The sequence below is a fragment of the Cryptomeria japonica genome, chromosome 8, assembly GCF_030272615.1.
Source record: "Cryptomeria japonica chromosome 8, Sugi_1.0, whole genome shotgun sequence".
NCBI classification, from domain to species: domain Eukaryota; kingdom Viridiplantae; phylum Streptophyta; class Pinopsida; order Cupressales; family Cupressaceae; genus Cryptomeria; species Cryptomeria japonica.
Genome location: NC_081412.1, coordinates 315,702,877 through 315,726,814, shown reverse-complemented (window position 1 = coordinate 315,726,814; position 23,938 = coordinate 315,702,877). Strand labels below are relative to the sequence as shown.

At 38.9% G+C, this 23,938-nt stretch overlaps 1 protein-coding gene across 3 annotated transcripts in view; it reads right to left on the bottom strand.

Annotated features, from left to right (window-relative positions):
- The window catches only part of LOC131064677 (uncharacterized), an 82,705-nt gene extending 69,353 nt beyond the window's left edge, over positions 1-13,352 (bottom strand). The window contains exons 1-2 of one of the 3 annotated variants that reach the window (XM_057998904.2): positions 12,851-13,352; positions 12,724-12,766 (exon numbers count right to left, since the gene is read on the bottom strand). In XM_057998904.2, coding sequence (XP_057854887.1) covers positions 12,724-12,766; positions 12,851-13,078 — 271 coding nt within the window. In that variant the 5' untranslated portion in view covers positions 13,079-13,352. The remainder of the gene's footprint in view (positions 1-12,723; positions 12,767-12,850) is intronic. The other 2 variants (XM_059209942.1, XM_057998905.2) reach the window with 2 other exon arrangements.
- Positions 13,353-23,938: the final 10,586 nt, after the last annotated feature.

The following is a 23,938-nucleotide window of genomic DNA, read 5'->3' as shown; positions in this document are numbered from 1 at the left end:
GAATGAGGAAGGGACCGAAGGAATCCGTACGGAAAGAGACACGAGGACAAGAGGAGACCAAAATCTGTATGTGGGGGATATTTTGTACGCTAGCAACCAAGACAGCAACCAACGCATCATCGTACGGACAGGAGATATTCCGTACACCAGCAACCTAGACGTCATCACACCAAACTGCCAGGGGGATATTTCGTATGGAAGCAGTAGCCGCCAAGAAGCCATCGTACATACACCAAACTGTCAAGGGGAAATCCCGTATGGAAACATCAGTTACCAAGACGCTACCATAACATTTCCGCATAGTCATCACTCAGACAAGTTGGCCGAAGGAAAAATATCGTACAGACAGGTTCAAAGGGATTCACTAGTTGAAGCAAAAATTTCGTACGGAGATAATCAAAAGGATTAGCTAGCCGAAGAAAAAATTTCTTACGGAGAGAATCAAAGGGAATGCTTGGCGGGTTGCCTAGCGGATTACTTGGTGAGTTGCCTGGCAGATTGCTTGACGGAAACTGATTGGTACAGTCGAAGGGATTGCTCGGTGGATTGCTTGGCCGAAATCAATCTGCACTATCGAAGGGATTGCCTCACAGAAAGAGAAAATTTGTACCATCGAAGGGAGTGCCTAGCGAAAAGGGGAATACCATACGAATCTATATAGAAAGAGAAGGGCATTGGCAGAGGGACGTTATCGTACGAACCCGTACGGTGGAAGCCCAGCGCACGCGAGGTAAAGTTGTCATACAAGTCTGTACAGGAGGAGAAAGACACTGGTTAGGAGTCATCGTACGAATCTGTACGGAGGAAGCAAATGGCAAACAAGGAGTTGTCGTATAGATCCGTACGGAATCATCAGTTCACTAAGGAAGCCTTGTAGATAGAAATCCGTATTGAAGAAGAGGTAGTCCACATGAAAGCGAAAAAAATCCATACAAAGGCAGAGGAAATTCTCCGTACGAGAAGAGAAGGAATCCATACGAGAGGGAGAGAAATCCGTACAAAGAGAAAAGGCATTCAAAATCCGTATGAGTAGAGAAATTCGTACAGCTACGCCAGGGAAGAGATTCTGTACGGACTGGGTTGGACGGAGAATTAGCAGGACCAAGTAAATCCGTACGCACAAGGAGGAAAAGGATTTCCATATGGGAGGACTCCAGACCCTCGAGAATTCCTGGCAATCACGAGAACCCTGTTAGCCAGATGGAGGAGGTGCCACCGTCGAGGGTAGAGGGGACACAAGAGGTTCCACAACGACTAATTGTGGATGTAGTTGATGTAGAGGCATTGTCGCCATCCAAGACAGCACCCAGGATAGGAGCCACCTTGACGCGGTTCAGCCCCATGAGCGGTACAAATGGGCAGGAAGAAACAATTGATTCATGGCTACTGGAGACATTGGGTGTTCGGGTGGAGAACATTCCAGAGCTATCATCGCCTAGCGGACATGACGTAGTTGGCGGGCCTGGCGGACATGGCGGAGTTGACCTGCCATCTGGCGGTCGTGGCGAAGCTAGCGGTCCTGGTGGGCATGGCGGAGTGGACCTACCATTTGGTGGTCCTGGCGGAGTTGGCGGAATGGAACTGCCATATGGCGGTTCTTGAGGAGTTGAACTTCTGTCTAGTGATATGAAGCTCCATGGCAGGATGGAAATTCCATCTAACAGATAGGACTCAAGGAGGGCATTGCAATTTGCAAGTACAACACGAGCCACAACAGGGTGGTGAGCGCGCAACCTGGTAGAGTAGCACTGCCATCGTTTGGCCACACGAAACTCCGGTACCCCGCGAGGGGCACTGCCCCTTGACCCCATGGGGGGCATTGGCCCCAAACCCCCATTTTATTTGGCAAATTCACTACAAGTTGGGGTTGACCAGTACAAGTCATTGCCTACACTCTTGTCATTAGTCTTTCCAGATATTACTTGATGGTTATTTGTCGTCTGGAAGACGACTTTTTCTTTTGGGGGGGATAATGTAGTTGGCATAAAATGCCTATGGTTATATTTGATAATATTTGTCATCCGGCAATGTATTAATTAATTGTATTAAGCGGGTTGTCACTCTCAGGTAGTTAGGTGTCAGTTGGTTGACGGTTGTGTACCTCTCGACAACCGTCGGGTCCTTTTAAATATGTTGTGTACTGCCAAGTAAAGTGGTACGGTATAGTCGGATCTATTGTAATCCTTGGTCGACCATCTCTGGTCTTCTTCTCTGTAATAATTGCATGTGCGAATAAAGATATATTTTACCGCCATGTATGGTATGCATTGTCATGTACATTATTATTTTTTGTATTTAATTTACCGGTTGTAGCTGTAAACACTCACCTCTATCTTTGATGCAGCCATAACCGGTAAAAACCCTCAAAGGAGTCAACTAGCTTATGCAGCAAGAGAGACACAACAAAAGCAGCAAGAAAACATAACAAGTTTACATAAACAGATCATATTAAAGCCTTAGAACTTTCGGCAATCATCCGATAATTAACCGGTTACATGCAGGCTTCAAGCCTGATACAATCCAATCGGGACCCTAAGAATCAACTAGATCACAATATGCGAATCTCTATCCTTATTCTCAGTTCTACTTCCTCTGCCTCTACAAATGATTACATAACATCATATTTATACCCACGAAACACATCCGAGTCGGCCTCATAAGATTACATTCACCAATGCAGGAAAATGAAAACGTGTAATAAGGTCGGCCCTAAGAATTAGATAAATCTTTCCGAAAAATAACAACCAATTGATGCGGTTCAGCAAGAAGGTCGGCCACACGCCAAAGAACATCGGACAAGACCCAAGATGGATCCACACGCCAAGAATCGCACTGGTAATGAAGGAAAACCAACCGGCAAGCACAAGAACTGTCTCGGAACCCAGAAACAGTCAACCGGAAGCGTTAACTGACCGGAAAAGAACCCAAATGAACTAAAAATCTGGAATCAAGCACATGAAACCGTTTGGAAACCGACAATAAGATCTGCCACGAAGAACAGGCAACTACCGGTAAGAACACAAAAAACTGCACAAAGAACTAAACAAGAACAAAACCGAAAAGAAATATTTTTTGGTTGATACAAGATTGCTCATCGACTAGGTATGCTCCTACATCAGACAACCCAGGTAGAAAAAGATGTTCCATGAGAGGCAACTCATGAACATCTAAAAAGATTTGGAATGAAGATCCCATGCTCATTTCTAATCCAAACATCTTCCTTATCTGCCAACCTCTGCTTTAGCTCGTTCGATGCCTCAACCGACTTCTCTAACCTTTGATTCCCTTTGTTTCTCTTTCTTTGCTTCAAATCTGCACACTGTCTCTGTTTCTGCAACTCTGATTTGGTTCTGCCACAAGACTTCATTCGATTTGTCACCATAAGCTCTTTGTCGACCTGTTCCACCTGACCATCAGGTTCAATTGTCAAATCCTTCTGCAAACTCATGTCACCCTCCGGTATAACCTCTGCAACTGGTTCTATCGAATCTTTCTTCAAAACCTCCGGTACGACCTCTGCAACGGTTTCTATCAAACCTTCCGGTATAACCTCTGCCACTGGTTTTTCAGTACTGCAACTTTTCTTAGGACTCAGATCTTCACCTCCTTCTCTTTCTCCTTCAAAGAAATCAATGTGAACCTTTGCCCATCCTTTTCAATAGTAACAAGGTTTCTTCTACAGTCATAAATAGCTCCTCTATCATACTGCCAAGGTTTTCCCAACAAGACATGACAAACACTCATAGATACAACATCACACAAAACTTCATCTCTAAAAGGCCCAATGTTGAAACTTACCAAACACAGCTCCTTTATCTCTATCTTTTGATCATCTTGTAACCAACTTACCTCATAAGGACAAGGATGCTTAAGCCTCTTCAACCCAAGCTTCACAACCATCTCCTCAGATACTAAATTATCCGTACTTCCACTATCTACAATGACCTTGCAACACTTACCACCTGATTTACACACAATCCGGAAAAGACTCTTCCTCTTAGTAGATCCGGTATACTTTCTTCCGAACATAAGGGATTCTCCTTGCTCCGATGCACAATCAGATCTGGTACCATCACCTTCCGGTTCCTCACTTGCCACACAACTTCTTGCCATCCCTTGCTCACACTCATAGAATCTATGTCCGGTTTCTCCACACTTGAAACATTTGCCAGGAAATTCTCTACCGGTACTGCTGCTACCTTTCCTCGATGTCTTTTGTTTCGGTTCTTTACTCCACTTAGGTTTTGACTCCTCTTCTTCAACCAGTTTCTTCATACTGTCATTCATCTTGAATTTCTCCTTTCCCTTATTCAGTTGTCTTCTTCTCACCTTCTCCTCAACCTTCAAAGCATACTGGTAAGCTTCTTCAACTATGGAAACCTTCAACATACTCATCTCATCTTGAATGTTAAAAGCAAGTCCATTGATGTACCTTGCCACCTTTTCTCTGTCCATCTCTCTATGTCAAGATCTAATCACCACCTTGTAGAATTCCTCCGTATATTCCTTCACAGTCATGTTTCTCTATTTCAGCCTTCAGGTTCTGCAACTTCTTGAACAATTCTAGTTCATAGTCTCCTGGTATGAACTTGGCCTTCAATCTTGCAATCATCTGTCTCCACCGAGTGATCTTCAATTCACCATTCTTCACTCTGTCTTTCTCTAATTCTTTCCACCACAAGGCAGCGTGCTCTTTCAATTTGGTTTGTGCCAACAGGACTCTCTGCGGGTCCTTGACATCCTCAAACTCAAAGTAGTCCTCCAACTCTCCGATCCAATCGATCAGATCCTCCGAGTTCAGCGTTCCGGAAAAGTTGGAAACCTCAACTTTATGAACTTTACTCGCTTGCGCCACTGCTCTCACGAATATTTCCTCTCTTTCATCTTTTGGTCCTTCAGCTTCCTCAAGCTCTTCACCGGCTTCCTCATACTCATCCTTAGAATCAAGGTTTCTCCACAAACCAACAAAAGCATTATGGATTTCATTCCTCACTTCATTCTTGAAGTCTTCCATCATCTGCTCTACCCTTCAGGGGTTTGTCCTCCTCAGCGGCATCTCTTCTTCCACTCCGGTGAACTGCCTCAACTCGGCGATCTGACTACCGGTTTCAATTGCCTCCCCTCGGCGATCTATTGAACACAAGCATAGCCTACCTCCAATCGACGATCTGTCCACCCCAAGGAATGCCTCAATGTTCGCAAACGATTCTTCCACCAGCCAGTCCATAACCAGCTCTAATAACACTTGATGCAGCCATAACCAGTAAAAACCCTCAAAGGAGTCAGCCGGCTTATGCAGCAAGAGAGACACAACGAAAGCAGCAAGAAAACATAACAAATTTACATAAACAGATCATATTAAAGCCTTAGAACTTTCGGCAATCATCCGGCAATCATCAAAGAACATCCGGTAATTAACCGGTTACATGCAAGCTTCAAGCCAGATACAATCCAACCGGGACTCTAAGAATCAACTGGATCACAATATGCGAATCTCTATCCTTATTCTCAGTTCTACTTCCTCTGCCTCTACAAATGATTACATAACATTATATTTATACCCACCGGAACACATCCGAATTGGCCTCATAAGATTACATTCACCAATGCAGGAAATGAAAACGTGTAATTAGGTCGGCCCTAAGAATTAGATAAATCTTTCCGGAAAATAACAACCAAATGATGCGGTCCAGCAGGAAGGTCGGCCACACGCCAAAGAACATCGGACAAGACCCAAGATGGATCCACACGCCAAGAATCGCGTTGATAATGAAGGAAAACCAACCGATAAGCAAAAGAACTGTCTCGGAACTTAGAAATAGTCAACCGGAAGCATTAACTGACCGGAAAAGAACCCAAATGAACTGAAAATCTGGAATCAAGCACATGAAACCGTCTGGAAACTGACAATAAGATCTGCCGCAAAGAACAAGCAACTACTGGTACCAACCGGTAAGAACACAAAAAACTGCACAAAGAACTAAACAAGAACAAAACCGAAAGGAAATATTTTTTGGTTGATGCAAGATTGCTCATCGACCGGGGATGCTCCTGCATCAATCTTTTTCCCGACTCTATTGATTGTTTGACCAATGGACACTTGTGCGTCGCAGAGACATCCACGCACTGCACTAGCATCCCATGAATATGCAATCTGAAGGTGGCCATTGGAGCATTACGCTTGCAACTAGCAAAAGTTGTGACACCTCTTGCAGCGCACACTGACGTCGGTTTTGCTCGCCTTTCCTAGCTTCAAATTTTGCTTTCTAGAACCTAAGACCACTTGCGTACAACTTTCCAATCACTCACTCTTGCATTCTTGGGCTCTCTTGCTCTCTTGGCTCTCCTTGTTTTTCTAGTTACACTTTGTGCTTTGAGAGGACTTGGTGTTTCTTCTTCTATCCAGTGAGCTCTTCACTTTTGGGTGTGGAAGGGGAGTCTCTTTCCTCTTGCATTCAACATTTTATCTCCATAGCATATCTATTGTCTCTTTTACTTTGTATCCAGTTTTATGATTTATCTATCTATCTATCTTGGTTGTCTGTGGAGGTGGAAACACCAAAACAGGGGGCTGACTGTGGCAAACCTCTAAAGCACAGCCCCAACATTTTAGTCTTTCTGGTTTGTGTGCAAGATAATATTGAGAAAGAGGTAACCTTGCTGGAAGCTTCATTCATGGACCCGTTGTGAACATTTCCTTTCCTTTCCTTGTCTTTCTGTTATTTTTGTCTCTGTTATTTATTTAGTATCTTTAAAACGCATTAAAAAACATATCCGGTCGCTCTATATCTTTTGATACAATACTCCATACTCTATTCATACAGGACGCTAGCACTCTGCACTGTTATCCACGACCCACGTGTGCGTCCTTGGGCAGAGAGTTGGCGGAGGTCACCAGAAGATCTCTGTGATGTATCTGGTGTTACCTACTGGCACTTGACAACCTCTATGCTTTGTGCTTATCCTAAGTGGAGAGATTGATTAAGTCCCTGAGAGGTTATCTAACACCTTACAAAGTGGTTTGCTTTCTCCCCCTCTAAATTTTGGTGAACCCGACATGAATGATTGGCCTGTGCTTGTGTAGTTTGTTTTAAAACACTTTAACATCTTTAACCATTGTCTCAATACTTGTGTCGGGTTCCTTGCACCTTTAAGGAGTTGTTGAAGCATTGTAAGGCTCATCTATGACCTTTACGACCCAAACTACCTCTGGCGTTGTTGTGAAGAGAACTTCTAGACCAAGTATCCCTCTGAATCGTTATAGTCCTACTCAGTCGGGCCAAATGTTCATAGGTATGGTAGATCTGAGTGATCCTTTTGCTTCTTGTCCGCTTAAGAGTATTATTACTAGGGACTCTTCTACAAATAGTTCACAAAATAATTCTTGAAACAATACCTCAACGAATACTCCCTCGAGGTCCTCTCCTGTCATCGATCATGAATCTGCTCTTGCAATACCGTTCGACCAGATTCATTCTTTAGAAGAGAACCTGAAGAACTTTGAGGGCTTTCTTGATCGAGAAAATGTTCCCCCTCAAGTCAGCTCCGTCATTCATAATCTGAGAAACATGCTTATCTCGGATAAGAGAGGCCTAGAAGTGTTAAGGGCTATTTCTATAATTGTTAAAAATCATGTGTTTCTTTTTGAGACTCGCACCTAGGACGATCAATCCAGTACCACTTGCACACAAGATAGGTGTCGATATCCCTGGAGCGTCAGTCCACGTGGTAGATATTGGGCCTACTATTGATCCGTTTACCAGTGGTACCATACATAGCATCGATGTTTTGCAGGTCCCTTGGGATATACTAGCATGTCTACTACTTCTACGACCTCTAAATCTGCTACACGGGGTGCTTCTGTCAGTGTTGGTGGTGGTACTGGCACTGCTACTAGTGGTGGTACTAGAGGTAGTATTGGCCCTTGTGGCTCTACTGCTCCGCCTCCACCTCCACCTCCTCCACCTTACAACCTTGTTTTGAATACTATTTTGCAGAATATGGGACAATCAGAGCAACATCTTACTACCCTTGCATCTGCTACTAATCAATCTTCGCTTCCTGCTTACTATCATTGCAATTCACTCGATCTAAGTATCTTAAACGCCATCACCCCTCAAGGGGCGAAATCAATGAAATTTGATCGATATAATGGAGAAGCAGATCCTAACATCCATATTAATTATTTCATGACTGTCTGCAATGATTATCATAATTTGGACTTTGTACTGTTGAAGCTATTCTCTCGATCCCTTAAGAGAACTGCACTAGAATGATACTGTTTATTGCCCGATTACTCTATCAAATCATTTGATCAACTTATGGATGCCTTTTGCACACAATTTCAGGCGAACATTGGAAGCAAGGTCACTATAGTAGACCTTCTTCACTGCAAGCAAAATCCTATCGAGAGGAATACAAAGTTTATCTCTTGGTATCAATCAATTTCTACAAAAATCCCCTTTGCCCTCCCAAACAGTGATTTATAGAGAATGTTTATTAGAAATCTGCAATCGGCACTAGGGGAAAAGTTGGCTCTTAATCATTATTCTAACTTTACCAACCTAAGTTCCGTGCTCACTGATTATCAGCACACGTTGGCTCAATTTGGAGAATCTTCTTCGAACTCTCGTACTGATACTTTCGGAGGTGTGTCCTTTACAGAAGGGTCTAAAAAGAACAAAGTTGTGGTGAATGTCATAACTGTACCTCAAGCAGCTGAGAGATCTACACAGGAACCACAACGGAAGCGGATCTTTACCAAATTGTCTGATTCTTATCTAAGTATAATGCATAAGCTTTTAAAGGATAATCTTATAACCCTTCCTAAAATTAGACCACTGCCTAACAATAAACCATATCTCCAGTGGTATGATGGTTCCAAATTCTGTCAATATCATCGTGTGCCTGGACACAACATCAAGCATTGTATCTGTCTTAGATATATAGTTCAGGATCATATAGACAGCGTTGTAATTTGAGTCGATGAACATAAACAGAAATCTAACAAGTCTATTGTCAAAACCAACAGCGAGCTCTAGATCTACACTGATCATTTCCCGCCTCATTCATCAAACTTTATCTCTACATCATCCGACCCTAAGCTGAGTGGTGGCCCATATGTTAACATGGGCACTATCACTCTGATCTCGCCCCCTAGCCAAAGGACAAAAAGTAATGACATCTTTTACACCTCAGAATGCTCCTTACAATGGGGAGCCTACTCTGTTATGCATCCCGGCTAAGGTAAACGATCACATCATTATAGGTGTGATGGTCGATCCCTCCAATCCTTGACTTTTGATCCTTTAGACTAGGTTATTTTTCAAAGTTGGAATTTCCGCTGTCCCTTTACCTAGGTACCTTTTTCTTTGGTATCCCTTGACTTATGATGTTCTCTTCTATATAGTTTTTTGGAGCCAAAGATGTGAAAAATGCTTCTAATGTGGTAGAAGGTATGACATATCTCAAACCCCAAACCCCCACACTTCCTTTATGTTATCTAATTGGGATCACAAGTTTCAATATGTCCTTGTTTGGGTACTTCATAAGAGGTATCCCCAACATTGGTATTAGTTATGAGCCAACATAGATCCCCAACATTTCATATTGTTCACTTTTTTGGATCATGAATTCAAACTTACCCTTGGTAACTTTGATCCCCAGCTCCAATAACTTTATTCATATGCCTTTAAGAGTTGGAGATGCAAAGACACTCTTATTCATTTGCTTTAAGCATGAAGCAAGGCTTGCTCCCAATCCCTAATCCCCAATACCCAACAATGAATGGCAAGGGTTATGAGGTATCCCCAACACCCAATTCTTGAAACTCCCACATCTTGCACTATTCACTCCCACATACCTCCTAGCACATACCAAAGCGCCATTAAAGACCAATTTTGATGCCACAACTACTCCAAAAAAATCTTTCCTACCAAAAAATAGTTCTATATCTTAATGGTGCAATTTCAAATGTACTTTCAATGGTGGAGGATGAAGAACACAATGCCACTTTTAAGGCAATGGTTGTGTTTATGACATGAGTGATTTTCATGCAAACTCCAAGGCACCATTTTGGCAGAATCTATGGGATCTTAGTTTGTTTACATATAGCACTAATGATATCCAATCCTAACTAGATTGCCACACAGATTCATGCAGCCAAACGAAGTGCTATAAATACAAGTTCTTTCAACATTAAAAGGGTTGATCTCTACCATGTTTTCAGGCAAGCTCTGGAATGATGTAGCTAATCCAAGTCATGTTGTAGACTTGCATTGTATTTGATGTCTGATTAATGTAGAATAGTATTTGTGTCAAACTTTGTGATGGCTTTGTGATTATTTTCAGTAAATCAATATAAGACATTACTTCTGTTGCCATTTTACATTTTGTCCCCACTTCTGTTTGAATACCTTAGGAGATTCAAAATATTCCTAAATTCACATTTGTTGTTCTTTTGCATTAAAGAGGTGCAGTAAAATTATTCCACGTGTGCATTATATGCCAAAGTAGGAATTCTTTTAGGACTGATACATGGGACTTTTAAATTTGTAGTGGATTACTAAGAGTGGGTGTAATTTTGGGATGGGGGTCAATTGAGGGCCTAAGCTCTGCAAGACAAGGCCAAATACATTGAGGCTCAGCTGATTGTTATGTTTTACTCTATGATCATGGTTTTTTCTCCAAATCTAACTCTGTTGCTATAGGAATTGGCATCGGTCAGATAGTTGAAGTCAATCTTGCGCATCTTTAAAATGAAAAATCATGTATTTCTAGTGCTAATAAATTATTTATAATTTAATGTCCTACCATTATGCACAATCTAGTGTTATACATATTTGTAAAACCCTTTGTGAACCTGCAGCTAATGAAAACCACTAGAGGATTTGTGTATAATGTGTTTTCTCGGGTTAATGATGTTGTAAATGACAACTAATGAATTTATTTACAGGAATTATTAACTAGTTTTTCATCTTGTGATGCATCATATAACACAACTGCCATAAATAGAGATCTTGAATTGTAAGTGTACGAAACCTCCATACAGAAATATTGTCATGACTAGTTCCAGGGATGTCTTTATGAATAGATTCATATTTTTTGTGTAGCCTATTAACTGGTGATATCTTTCAAAGATCTCTGGATACACCTTGTCATGACTAATTCTAGGGATGTCGTTATGAATAGATTCATGTTTTTGGTGTAGTCTAATAACTTGTGATATCTTTCAAAGATCTCTGGATACACCCTCCCAATCTTGGCAGGGCTCAGAGTGCAAAAATACTTATCCACCTTTTTTTCATTGGCCTTTTCTGACCCTTGATTTGAGCATAGGTTTCTCCCTTTGTCTGGACTAATTTGGTTCCTGTGGATATTTTGATAAATGCCTTAGAATTGGGGTTATTGCAGAAAAGAACACCATCACTTGCCATCAGCATCTTGTGTCTAACCCTATAGCATTTATGGATGCGAATGCAATTAGAGTATGTTTGGGAGCATCCACACAAGAAGTACAATAGGTTGACCCAAAAGTGCCTCAATGGCCTCATTCTTGTGTATACAACCTTCATCTTGACATCAAAAAGGTGGAAGGGAAAGAAAGTTATGATGGATTGACTTAGATGACATCAATCAATATTCGTATTGGATTACTAAGAATGTAAAGTTAATATTTATTGGGAAGAATATCACTGATTTTAAGAGGGATGCAGCTTCATTCGATGATGATCATGATATGCTATAGGATGATATCGTTCCTCAAGAGAAATATTTACCATACAGTTCAAGAGCACTGCTACTTAGAAGCAAAAGTTGGAGGAATAAATTGAAAAGAAAAAAAATAATGGATTTGTAATTTTCTAAGATGGTGATAGCTAAGAAATCATCATAATCATATATGACAACACTATGATGCATTGTATTCCTTTTTTTGGTTTAAAACTAATAGAAAAAGTTAAAAAACTACCTGTGAAATTTTTTAATTCGGATTTTGCATAGATTTAATAATCATATATGACAACACTATGATGCATTGTACTCCTTTTTTGGTTTAAAACTAACAGAAAAATTACCTGTGAAATTTTTTAATTCAGTATTTTAAATGAATTTAAATCATTTTTTTTAAATGTAAATTTTTGCAGGTTCATTTCCACAGTAGAAAAATGAACCAGGTAAAGGAATGGATAAATTGCATGCCAGGACCAATCCCTGGGGAAGTGTAAAGGTAGGATTGATTGAGATTCAAGTTACCTGTCAGCTTTTACAAATAAACATGCAACTTGTACACTAGTCGTTATATTAAGAAAAATATGGTCAACATGAATCCAAGATAACGGGGAAAAGTGCAAGATATGCAACTTTCTCCTTTACATTGTTAAGTCCCAAGCCTAAGTCAAAATTTTGGCCTGCTTAGTTTTTGCTAAATCCGTTTTTTAACTACAATTCAATCAATTTAAGGAATTCACACCAAGCAAGGAATAGCACAATTCAGAACTTCCAAGGTGGAAACGAATACATTCCTTAGAACATATAAAATTTATAATAAATAGCAGACAACAATGATATAAACAGTTTTCCAGTATATTCGTAAATTCTTGTTTGAGATATCCAATACATTGCATATTAGTTTACTAAAACTAAAGCGAGCCTCATGGACTCGTGCTTTGAAAGTAGACACCACGAATTTCTCATTTTGGGCCTTAGGGTTTACGAGTAGCTCACCATTCTTGTGAAAAATCCCCCACGCCTTACCATGAATGCCGTCCTGAAGTGCAAGAGAAACCATATTTTCATTGACAATTAGACAAATTCCATGTTATTTGAACTTGGCGGAGGGAAAGTGAAGTACCTTATAGAGGTTGATGCGAGTGAGCTCGTAGTAAACATTGGGGTCCCAGTGGGTTTTAAAGAATTTATAGCCAATTCCCCAATCGGGCAGAAACTTGGTAACTTCAAACAATGTCTTCTTCTTCCTCTTCGTTTTAACCTTGGCCACTTCACTTGCGTCAGCAGCGGCGGAGCATAAACTCCTTCTCATGACACTGAATACCCGCATCAGTGGCCCCCTGATTTCCATGACTGCAATCACTCAAAACCTACACAATTCTTTTCCTTTGAATGTGTACCTGAATTTCTCGATCAAAGCTTGTAATTAAGTTCTAGTCTGTTAATTTTTGTGTTTTGTATAACCAGTGATTTAATGGATTGTGTTTCGTCTAACCAGTGATCTAATGGATTGCGGCTACAAAGGTTGAGGTCTGATGGAGGGTTGAGGTCTGATGGAGGGGGCTTATATTTTAGAGTGGCTTATATTTTAGAGTGGGGGGTTTTGTGAAAAATCTTCAGTAGTTAGAATAGAAAAATATCATTTGTTACGAGTAGAATATATTTTTTCTATTTAAAATATAATTTATAAAACTTAAATGGATAAAATACATATTAATAATCATAGATGTTTGTTATTTCTAATTTTCCTATTTAATATAAAAGAATTAATAGATAAATACAAATAAAAAAATTGTTTTACAAAAACAATATATTATTATATAAAATATAACTTATATCCAACACATATTGATCAATAGTTGAATACTAAAACCTTTTGACAATCATACAAGATATTTATTGTGCTCACCTTTTATATTTGTGATAAGATAAATTATTAATATGAAATACTTCAATCCATATACATTGTTATTGTTGGATGTTGCTGGTAGGATGTGTTGTCATTGACCTCAACATATTCTTCGGTGTATTCCAGTGTTGTAGCTTGGTTGATAAGTTGGTTTTGCAGATGAGTTGATGCAGATTAAAGGGTTTCTGGTATGTTGTTTTTGATGTGATCGAGTTATGAGATCCGGTATTGAGGATGTTATTCAGTTGTTCATGTTATTCGGTATTCTCTGTATTGCTCTGGAATTGCTATATCTTTAGTTGTGGATGTGTGGGATGTATTCTGAATGTTGATGTGTGTCCTCAGTTCGAGTGGTTCATAATTTTGAAATCCACAAGCGAATCTTTCAGGTTGACAATCAATTATGCTGGTGTTCTTAAGCTCCTATAGAGAGATGATGATGATTCTAGTGATCTGATTTATTGTGGTTGTTGTGGTGTAATTCATGTTGCTTGTGAATATCTCTAGATCATGTTCTATGCATATCGGTGGTCTGCATTGATTATTGTGTGCATTATTGAAGATTTTCTTTGTCTAGTGACGTTCTTCGTGTTTATGCGACATTCTTGATATTGTAGCGTGTTGCGGATGATCGAGGCGTAATTGTTGGAGGTGTTGTGTGTTTACGGTATTGATTTGAGTCCAAACTATGTCTTAGCCGACATCGTTTTGGTTCGCACTTATTTTTGTAGTGTGTGAGGTTATTATTTTGTTATTTGTATTGAGGGTTTAGCCGACCTTGAAATATAGGTTGATGACTTGTATAAATAAATGTAATAATCATGTAAGATGTATGTGTCTATGATCTTTGAGAGTGTGTATGATCGAGTTGTATGTCCGAACAACTGATTTGATCTTTCAGAAGTGTGAAGGAGAGAAGAGATGTGTTGCAGAGCAGATAGTGAGATTAACCGGAACTGTACTCAAGCATATGGAGATGTTATTTTCACAGTTCATGTAATTTGGATTGTTGTCCGAATAATTTTGTAAGTCGATGAGACTTCCTGTAAGACAGTGAGTCTTCCTTAATGGTTGTATCATTTTTGGGTTTCTTATTTGAGCAGTGAGTTCTAGGCAGTTTGCCTAAATGCATGTGCATTCCCCATTGTAATATTTACATTTACTCCTAACAGGGTATTATCTCATTGTGGGTAGGTTCCCATCATGGTTTTTCCCTGAACCACGTTTTCCATGTCAAAAATCTTGGTGTTATATGTGTTATTGATGTGGTGTTGATTCATGCTTTAACTGTTAATTATCATATTTGATTTGTGGTTTAAGTTGTTGTAAGTTTTTTAGAAAACTGATTCACCCCCCCGCTCTTAGTTTGTTGCATTGTTGCCAACAATTGGTATCAAAGCTAGATCCTCCGGAATAAGCTTGACCACTTGAGGAGATCTGAGATGGCAACCTTTGCTTTCAAGAAGGATAGTATGATATTTGATGGAACAAACTACACTCTCTGAAAAAGCCGAATGCAATGTCATCTGAGATGCATTGGAGAAGAGTACTAAGAATGTATATAATGTTCCTCAGAATGGTCCTACTACTTCGGAATAAATAAAGGAAGCACAATTCAATATTAGAGATAAGAAAGCATTGTTGAGTGTTTTGTCAGATTATGAGATGACTAATGTGATGGACTTAGAGACTACTCATGAGATCTAGATAAAATTGGAGACCTTGCATGAAGGTGATAGTCATGTGAAGATTGCTAAGTTGCAGAGCTTGAAGGGTAAATATGAGGACTTTAAGATGAGTGAAGATGAGGACATTACTTCTTTTTATGCAAAAAGTGAATGAGCTTGTGTGTGGAATTAGATGTCTCAGTGGAGTATTAGAAGAATCTGAGTTGTTGCTAAATTGCTTACAAACATAGAGCTCCTACTATTAATGAGATCTGAACTATGACAAATGTGACAAGAGACATGTTGATCGGTAAACTTGTTGCTTTTGAGATGAGTGAGTTTGGAGACTCTCTTCCTAAGACTAAATTTGCATTCAAAGTTACAGTTTCCGGGAACCAGAGATATGATTCGGGAGAAGTTTCTACAAGAGTATTCAAATATGAGAAAGAGTTGAAAGATGAAGAAAGAGAGCTTGAAGAGCTTGAAGCACTTATTGCTAGAAGATTGCCTAAAGGTGCTAGTAAGTATGAAGGAAAGTTACCTCTTAAATGATTTTTATGTAAGAAGATAGGACATTTTGCATCAAGGTGTCCATAAAGAGATAGAAATTCTAAGAAGCCATTTAAGCCATATAAGCCTAAATATCAGAAGAATTGTTATTATATTGTTGATGAAGGTGTGACAGATGATGAGTCGGATAAGGGGAATTCAAGAGATGAGTTTGTGTTCATTGCTATCAAGGAAGATGATCATGTAACTACACATTCTACAAGTTGCATTAATGAAGAGAAAGCTTTAGCTGTTAAAGTTGAGGAGAAAGATGAATGGGTAATTGATAGTGGTTTCTCTCATCATATGACAGGTGATAAGAGTAAAATGGTAAACTTTGAAAAGTATGATGGTGGTATAGTAAGATTTGGTGATAACAAAGCTTGTGTAATCCATGGTAGAGGTTTTGTTTCTCTTGATTTTAAGCACAATACTGATGATGTGTTGTATGTTGAAGGATTAAAGCATAATCTTTTGATTGTTGGTCAAATGGTTGATAAGGGATAAAACTTGCAATTCAATAATGGAAAATGTGAGATCTTGAGTAGCTCAAGAACTAAGATTGCATCAAGGACAAAGACTAAAGGTAATATCTTTCACTTGAATGTTGGTGGTAAAAGTTGTTTGATTTCTAAGATTGATGAAAGCTAGTTATAGCATAGAAGGATGTGTCATGTAAATTTTGATTGCATGGTTAAGATAAGTTATACTCAAGCAATGAGAGATCTACCAAAGCTAATAAAACCTTCTAATCTGGTATGTAATGTCAATTAGGGAAGCAGACAAGAGTTACCTATAAGGGCAAACCATGTAATTCTAATGGATTGTTGGATCTTGTGCATATTGATCTGTGTGGTCTTTCTAGAGTGATAAGCTTGCAGAGTGACATGTATTTCATGTTGTTGATTGATGATTATTCAAGAATGATGTGGGTTACCTTCTTAAGAGAGAAGTCTGAAGTGTTGGATAAGTTCAATATTTTCAAAGCTAGAGTTGAAATTGAGACTGGATTGAAGTTGAAGTGTCTGAGATCTGACAAAGGAGGAGGATTCACTTCCGGTGAGTTTAACGCATACTGTGAAAAGCATGGAGTTAAGAGACAATTATTTTCTCTTAGGACACCACAGTAGAATGGTGTTGTAGAGAGGAAGAATAGAACAATTCAAGAAGCTGCTAGAACCATGATGATTGAAGGAAATGTTTCATGTTGTTGATTGATGACAGGTATTTCATGTTGTTGATTTATGATCATTCAAGAATGATGTGGGTTACCTTCTTAAGAGAGAAGTCTGAAGTGTTGGAGAAGTTCAAAATTTTCAAAACCAAAGTTGAAACTGAGACCATATTGAAGTTGAAGTGTTTGAGATCTGACAAAGGAGGAGGATTCACTTCCAGTGAGTTTAATGCATATTGTGAAGAGCATGGAGTTAAGAGACAATTATCTGCTCCTAGGACACCACAACAAAATGGTGTTGTAGAGAGGAAGAATGGAACAGTTCGAGAAGTTGCTAGAACCATGATGATTTAAGGAAATGTTTCACATGTGTTTTGGAAAGAAGTTGTGAGTACTACAATATACACTCTTAACTGAGTAAATGTCAAAGGTGAAACTAGTAAGACTCCTTATGAGTTATGGTTTGGTCATGCCCCTATTGTTAGATATTTCAAATTTTTTTATATAAAAAGAGATGAAGATCTTGGAAAGTTTGATGCTAGACATGATGAAGGAATCTTTCTTGGTTATTCTACTAGAAGTAAGGCATACCGGTGTTATAATAAAAGATTAAGGAATATCATTGAGAGTGCTAATGTGAAGGTTGATGAAGGTAATACAAAATAGATTAGATCTTATGGATATGATCTTGATGATCGAGATGCTAGTTTAGATAAAGGAAAACAAGTGCAGACCCAAAGTCAAGTTCAGATTGCTCTGAAAAAGCCAGAGAATGAAGGTGTTGATACTAATGCAGAAGAAAGAGATCAAGAGTCTGAAGTTCAAGAAAACCCTAAAACTCTCAGGTATGTATGGTTGAATCATTCAAAAAATTAGATTATTGGTGATAAGAATAAATGTGTGATGACTAGGAGAAGACTTGCATAAGAAATTTGTTTGATTTCTAAGATTGAGCCTAAAAAATGTTGATGAATTGTGTAAAGATGAAATTTAGATTAAAGTTATGGAAGAAGAATTGAATCAGATTGAGAAAAATGATATATGGATTCTTGTTCCTAGATCTAAGAATAAAAATGTAATTGGAACTAAATGGGTATTTCAGAATAAGTTCAATGCACAAGGTGAAGAAGTTTGAAATAAAGCTAGAATTGTTTGTAAATGTTATTCACTGATGGAAGGAATTGACTATGAGGAGACCTTTGCTTTGGTAGCTAGAATTGAAGCTGTTAGGTTATTTCTTGCCTATGTTGCTCACAAAGATTTCAAGGTTTTTTAGATGGATGTCAAATCAACCTTTCTTAATGGTGAGTTGGAAGAAGAAGTCTACATTGAGCAACCAAATGGATTTCAGCTGGCAGATGAAAAGGACATTGTTTGTTGGTTGAAGAAAGCATTGTGTGGATTGAAGCAATCCCCTAGAGCCCGATATGCCAGATTGGATAAGTATTTGATGAAGCTTGATTCAATAAAGGTACTGCTGATAGTAATTTTTATTTCAAGATTAATCAGAATAACATTTTGATTGTTGAAGTTTTTGTTGATGACATTATCTTTGGAGGAAATGATTGCCTATGTAAGAAATTTGTTGAAGAGATGCAAAATGAGTTTGAGATGTCGATGATTAGTGAAATGAAATTCTTTCTGGGATTGCAAATTACTTAGTTGGATAAAAGTATTTTCATATCTTGGTCTAAGTATGTGAAGGAATTGTCGAAGAAATTTGATTTTAAGGACTTTAAACCAGTTGGTACACCTATGGTAACTAGATGTAAGTTGAAAAAGGATGATGATTCTTTGTAAGCTAATCAAACCAGATATAGATCTATGATTGGTGGATTGTTGTATTTGACTCAAACTAGACTCGATATAATGAATGTTGTGTGTCATTTTTCTAGATTTCAAGCTGATCCTAAGGAATCTCATGTTACTGCTATAAAAAGGATATTCAGATATTTGAAAGGGCTAGTTGCTTTTGGTTTGTGGTATCCTAAGAATGATGATTTCACTTTGAGTGCTTTTATAGAACCTGATTGGGTAGGTGATGTTGATGACTGAAAGAGTACTACTAGTGGTGCATTCTTTTTGGGTAAGAAGTTGGTCTCTTGGGCAAGTAAGAAGCATAATGCTATTTCTTTATCTACTACATAAGCTAAATACATTGCTGCTGCTAGCAATTGTACTCAAGTAATTTGGATGAAGCATATTCTGAAAGATATAGGAGTTATTTATGATGAGCCTATTTCTATATACTCTAATAATTCAAGTGTTATCAATATTTCAAATAATCTGGTGTTTCATTCCAAAACAAAGCATATATCAATCGAGTTTCATTTATTGAGAGAGAAGGTGAATGAGAAAGAAGTCAGACTGGAGTATGTATCTACAAAGGAACATATTGCAAATATCTTTACGAAGCCTTTGCTTAAAGATACTTTTGAGTATCTTAGAGAGAAGTTAGGGGTAATTTCCCCTCCTGATTAGAACTAAGATGCATGGATTTGCATCAATCCAGTGATCTTCGCAGAGATATTATTTGATCCAGATTAATGAGTGAGGCTGCTACTCAAGGGGAGTAGTCAGTGTTGGTGTTCAATTGTTTAGATGTACAGACTTGTGGGGGGAGACTCCTGATTCCTGAGCCTTTTTCATTGATGTCAAAGGGGGAGAGAAGCATGTGAAAAACCCTATGGGAGAGAAGAGGATTTTGAGACTTGGTATTTGAGTTGTTTGTCTAAGGGGGAGTTGATCCTTATGATTTTGAGGGAGATTGTTGAGAGTTAATTTCTTTGCATTGATTATTTTTCACATTCATATGTTGCCATTAATTCCAAAGGGGGAGATTGTTGGACATTGGTTTATGTGTTGTCATTGATGTCAACATATTCTTCCGTGTATTCCAGTGTTGTAGTTTAGTTGAATGAGTTGGTTTGGCCTATGTATTGCAGATGAGATGATACAAATTAAAGGGTTTCTGGTATATTGTTTGTAGATGGTTTGTTCCCATTTGCAGAGGTCTGCATGATGTTTTGATCAAGTTATGCAGTATGGTATTGAGGATGTTATTCAGTTATTCATGTTATTCGATATTCTGGTTTGTGCTTTGTATTGCTCTGGAATTGCTATATCTTTAGTTGTGGATGTATGGGATGTGTTCTCGATGTTGATGTGTGTCCTCAGTATGAGTGGTTTGTAATTTGGAAATCCACAAGCGACTCTTTCATGTTGGCAGTCGATTATGATGGTGTTCTTGAGCTCCGGTAGAGAGATGATGATGATTCTTGTAATTTGAGTCATTGCAGTTGTTGTGGTGTAATTCATGTTGCTTGTGAATATCCCTAGATCGTGTTCTATGCGTATTTGTGGTCCACGTTGATTATTGTGTGCATTATTGAAGATTTTATTTATCCAGTGATGTTCTTTGTGTTATGTGACATTCTTGGTGGTTGTAGCATGTTGCAGATGATCGAGACATAATTCTTGGAGGTGTTGTGTGTTTGTGGTATTGATTTGGGTCCAGACCATGTCTTAGTCGACATTGTTTTGGTCTGCATGTATTGTTGTAGCGTGTGAAGCTATTATCTTGAAATTTGTATTGACAGTTTGGCCAACCTTGAAATATAGGTTGATAACTTGTATAAATGAATGTAATAATCATTGACAGATATGATGCTATGTGTGAATATTGTATCAACCATTCAATAACAGGGAAGTTTTGCAAAGAAGTGTGTTGCAAAGAAGATTTGATAGTGCAGGCATATGGTGATGTTATTTTCACAATTCACGTAATCTAGATTGTTGTTTGAATGCTTTTGTAAGTTGGTGAGACTTCATGTAAGGTAGTGAGCCTTCCCTAAAGGTTGTAGCCTTTCTAGGTTTCATATTTGAGCAGTGAGCTCCAGGCAATGTGTCTGAATGCATGCGTGTTCCCCATTATAATATTTCATTTACTCCTAATAGGGTATTATCTCATTATAGGTAGGTTCCTACCATGGTTTTTCCCTTAACCGGGTTTTCCAAGTCAAAAATCTTGGTGTTATGTGTGATATTGATGTGGTGTTGTTTCATGCTTTAACTGTTAATTATCAGATCTGATTTGTTATTTAAGTTGCAGTAAGTTTTTGTGCAAGCATATTCACCCCCCCCCTCTTAGTTTATTGCATTGTTGCCAACAAAAACCTCGATGGTACAATGAAAATGAATATTGTGACTCTCATAGAGTCCAGGGTCATGCCACTAGAAAATGCATGAGGCTAAAAAATTACATTCAAGACCTCATTAACAAGGGTGATATTAAAATTGCAACCAAAAACACTAACACCAATGACAAGCTAAAAATGTACCTAGATCCTTTCCCTAAACGTGGAAAAGACAAAGGTTCATAATCTCATACGGTTTCTTATGACTACACCAACAACATCATGGGATTTGACTCCCTCGTAGGTGATATTGAACCCTCCAAACACCATGTTACACCATCACCATTCAGGGAGCCGATTCCACACCTACACCCCAATGAGGAAGGATCACTATTCAGGGTGCACCTACCTCTTCTTTGCCTCCCAGGAAGATAGTTATTCAAGAAGCATCTCCTTCAAATCCACCCCCTTTGAACAACTATAATGTAACCACTAGAAAACCAAGAGTAACTATCCAAGGTGCTTCGCCTCCATCTTCATCCTTTGCACCATCCACTTCATGATACAATGTTCTTGATCGCCGCAATAAGATGCTTCCACAAATATCCATCTTAGAGCTCTTGAAAATGTCACCCGACCACAAGGAAGTCCTTGAATAGGAATTATTGGCCTCGCGTGTACCAGATAATATCAATGTCGCACAGTTTCAAGCCTTAATCAGTAATCTTGCACCACAAACATCACCTTGTCTTTGCCTCAAAATATTTTCCATCTGATGACCCCTCACACAACAAACCTCTCCACATTGAGGCCATCGTCCAAAAACACAAAATCATGAGGGTCCTTATAGATGGTGGATCCAATTTGAATCTATGTACATACAAGTCAATTAAACAATTGGGACTCTCTAAAGACCTTATTGATCCTATAGACAAAATTACTATCAAGGCATACAATAATGTTGAAAGAGTTTCTAAAGGCACCATTACACTTCCACTTCAGGTTGGCCCAATAATAGTGGATACAAGATGTCAAGTATTGGACCTTGATCACCCATACAACATCCTTCTTGGCCATCCACGTAAATATCTCATTCAAGTCACCCCCTCCGCATACCACCAATGCTTAAAGTTTCCCTACAATGGCTGAGAGGTCACCATCCTTGCAGATTCCCAACCTTTCCAATATTGCAAGCTGCTAGAGGGGAAACACATCCACCATTGCCCACTAAATTACCATGCTTCCACATCATCCACCACTCCCCCCGCTGATCCTTCCACCTCAAATCCTACTCCACTCAAGATCAAGGCCCAAATAATTAACAAAGGTTGTGGCTAGTATAGTCTACAAAACACACTCTATGTGGGGCATCTCCCTACATCTCCTAAATCATATGGTAGACCTAAAGAAATTGAACTTCCAAAGAAACCTACCATGCAGTGCAAAAGGAAAACTTTCTAGAAGTGGGGTATGTTAGAAGAAGAGAACATGGAAACCGATGTAACCTTTTGGTTATACTGAGAAGAAGATGATGATCGAGTAGAGATTCCTAGAGACAAGTATCCTAAAGCTTTTGCAATGGCAGACAAGATGATCTATAAAGGACATGGCCTTGGATGTTAAGATCAAGTCATAAAATAACCCATTGCACTCATTTCATACAAAAACAAAAGATTCTTGGGTTGCTCTCACATACCTAAGATTACTATCGCTAGTGCTCTGATCACTCAACCTTCTAATGTTGATGAGTCTGAGGAAGATGAGTTCTACAAAGTGCCTTACAAATACCTTGATGACTTTTTCACTAAACTTTGTATCATGATCGTAACCCCATCCATCCCTGATGACTTCCCTCTTGTTTACCCCGAACTAATTGATTGGGACCAACGAGGACCTTCGGCTATTGACCTATATGCAGATGATAATACCATCTTAGCACTTTTAGAGATGCAAAAGCTGAAATATCACACTAGGGTTTGTGACATACACCTACATCCAAATGTGTACTTCGGCAGTCAAGTCAACTCCCTTGGTCGTAAAAGTGGCAATCAAGAGTCCCTTGCTAAAAACTTTCACGAGGCACCTTTGGACCACAAAAAAAGTAATAAGAAAAGGTGTATCCTCTAGTGAAAACCTGCAAAAGGCACTAGAGGGTGAGGGAATCAACTTACCGCTCATGGTACTTCCTCCTGACACATCATCCATGTTGATAGAAAACACTTAAGAAGTCAACCTTGGCACTCCTAAAAATACCAAGAACACATTCATGGCAAAAAAACTGAATGAGCAAGAGTGACAAAACACCATAGCCTTTCTTCAAAACACAAAGCAAAACTTCACCTAGTCCTATGCAAACATGACAGGATTGGATCTAGAGCTAGTAGTTCATCACCTTGTCGTTCATTTAGATGCTAAGATTATTAAGCACAAATTATAAAAGATACATCCTCAAATCGCTCTATTGGTTAAAGTAGAGCTAAATAAAATGCTCGATGTAGGATTCATACGCCCTATTGATTATCCACAATGGGTCTCAAACATAGTACCAGTTGGAAAAAAAATTGGGGGCATTCGCATATGCAATTATTTCAGAGACCTCAATAAGGTATGTCCTAAAGATGACTTTCCTCTGCCAAACATCGACATGATAGTTGATCTCACAGTAGGATATGAGATGCTCTCCTTAATGGATGGCTTTTCAGGATACAACCAGATCAAGATCGCAGCTAAAGATCAGCATAAAACTGCCTTTAATTCTCCATGGGGTACCTTCTGT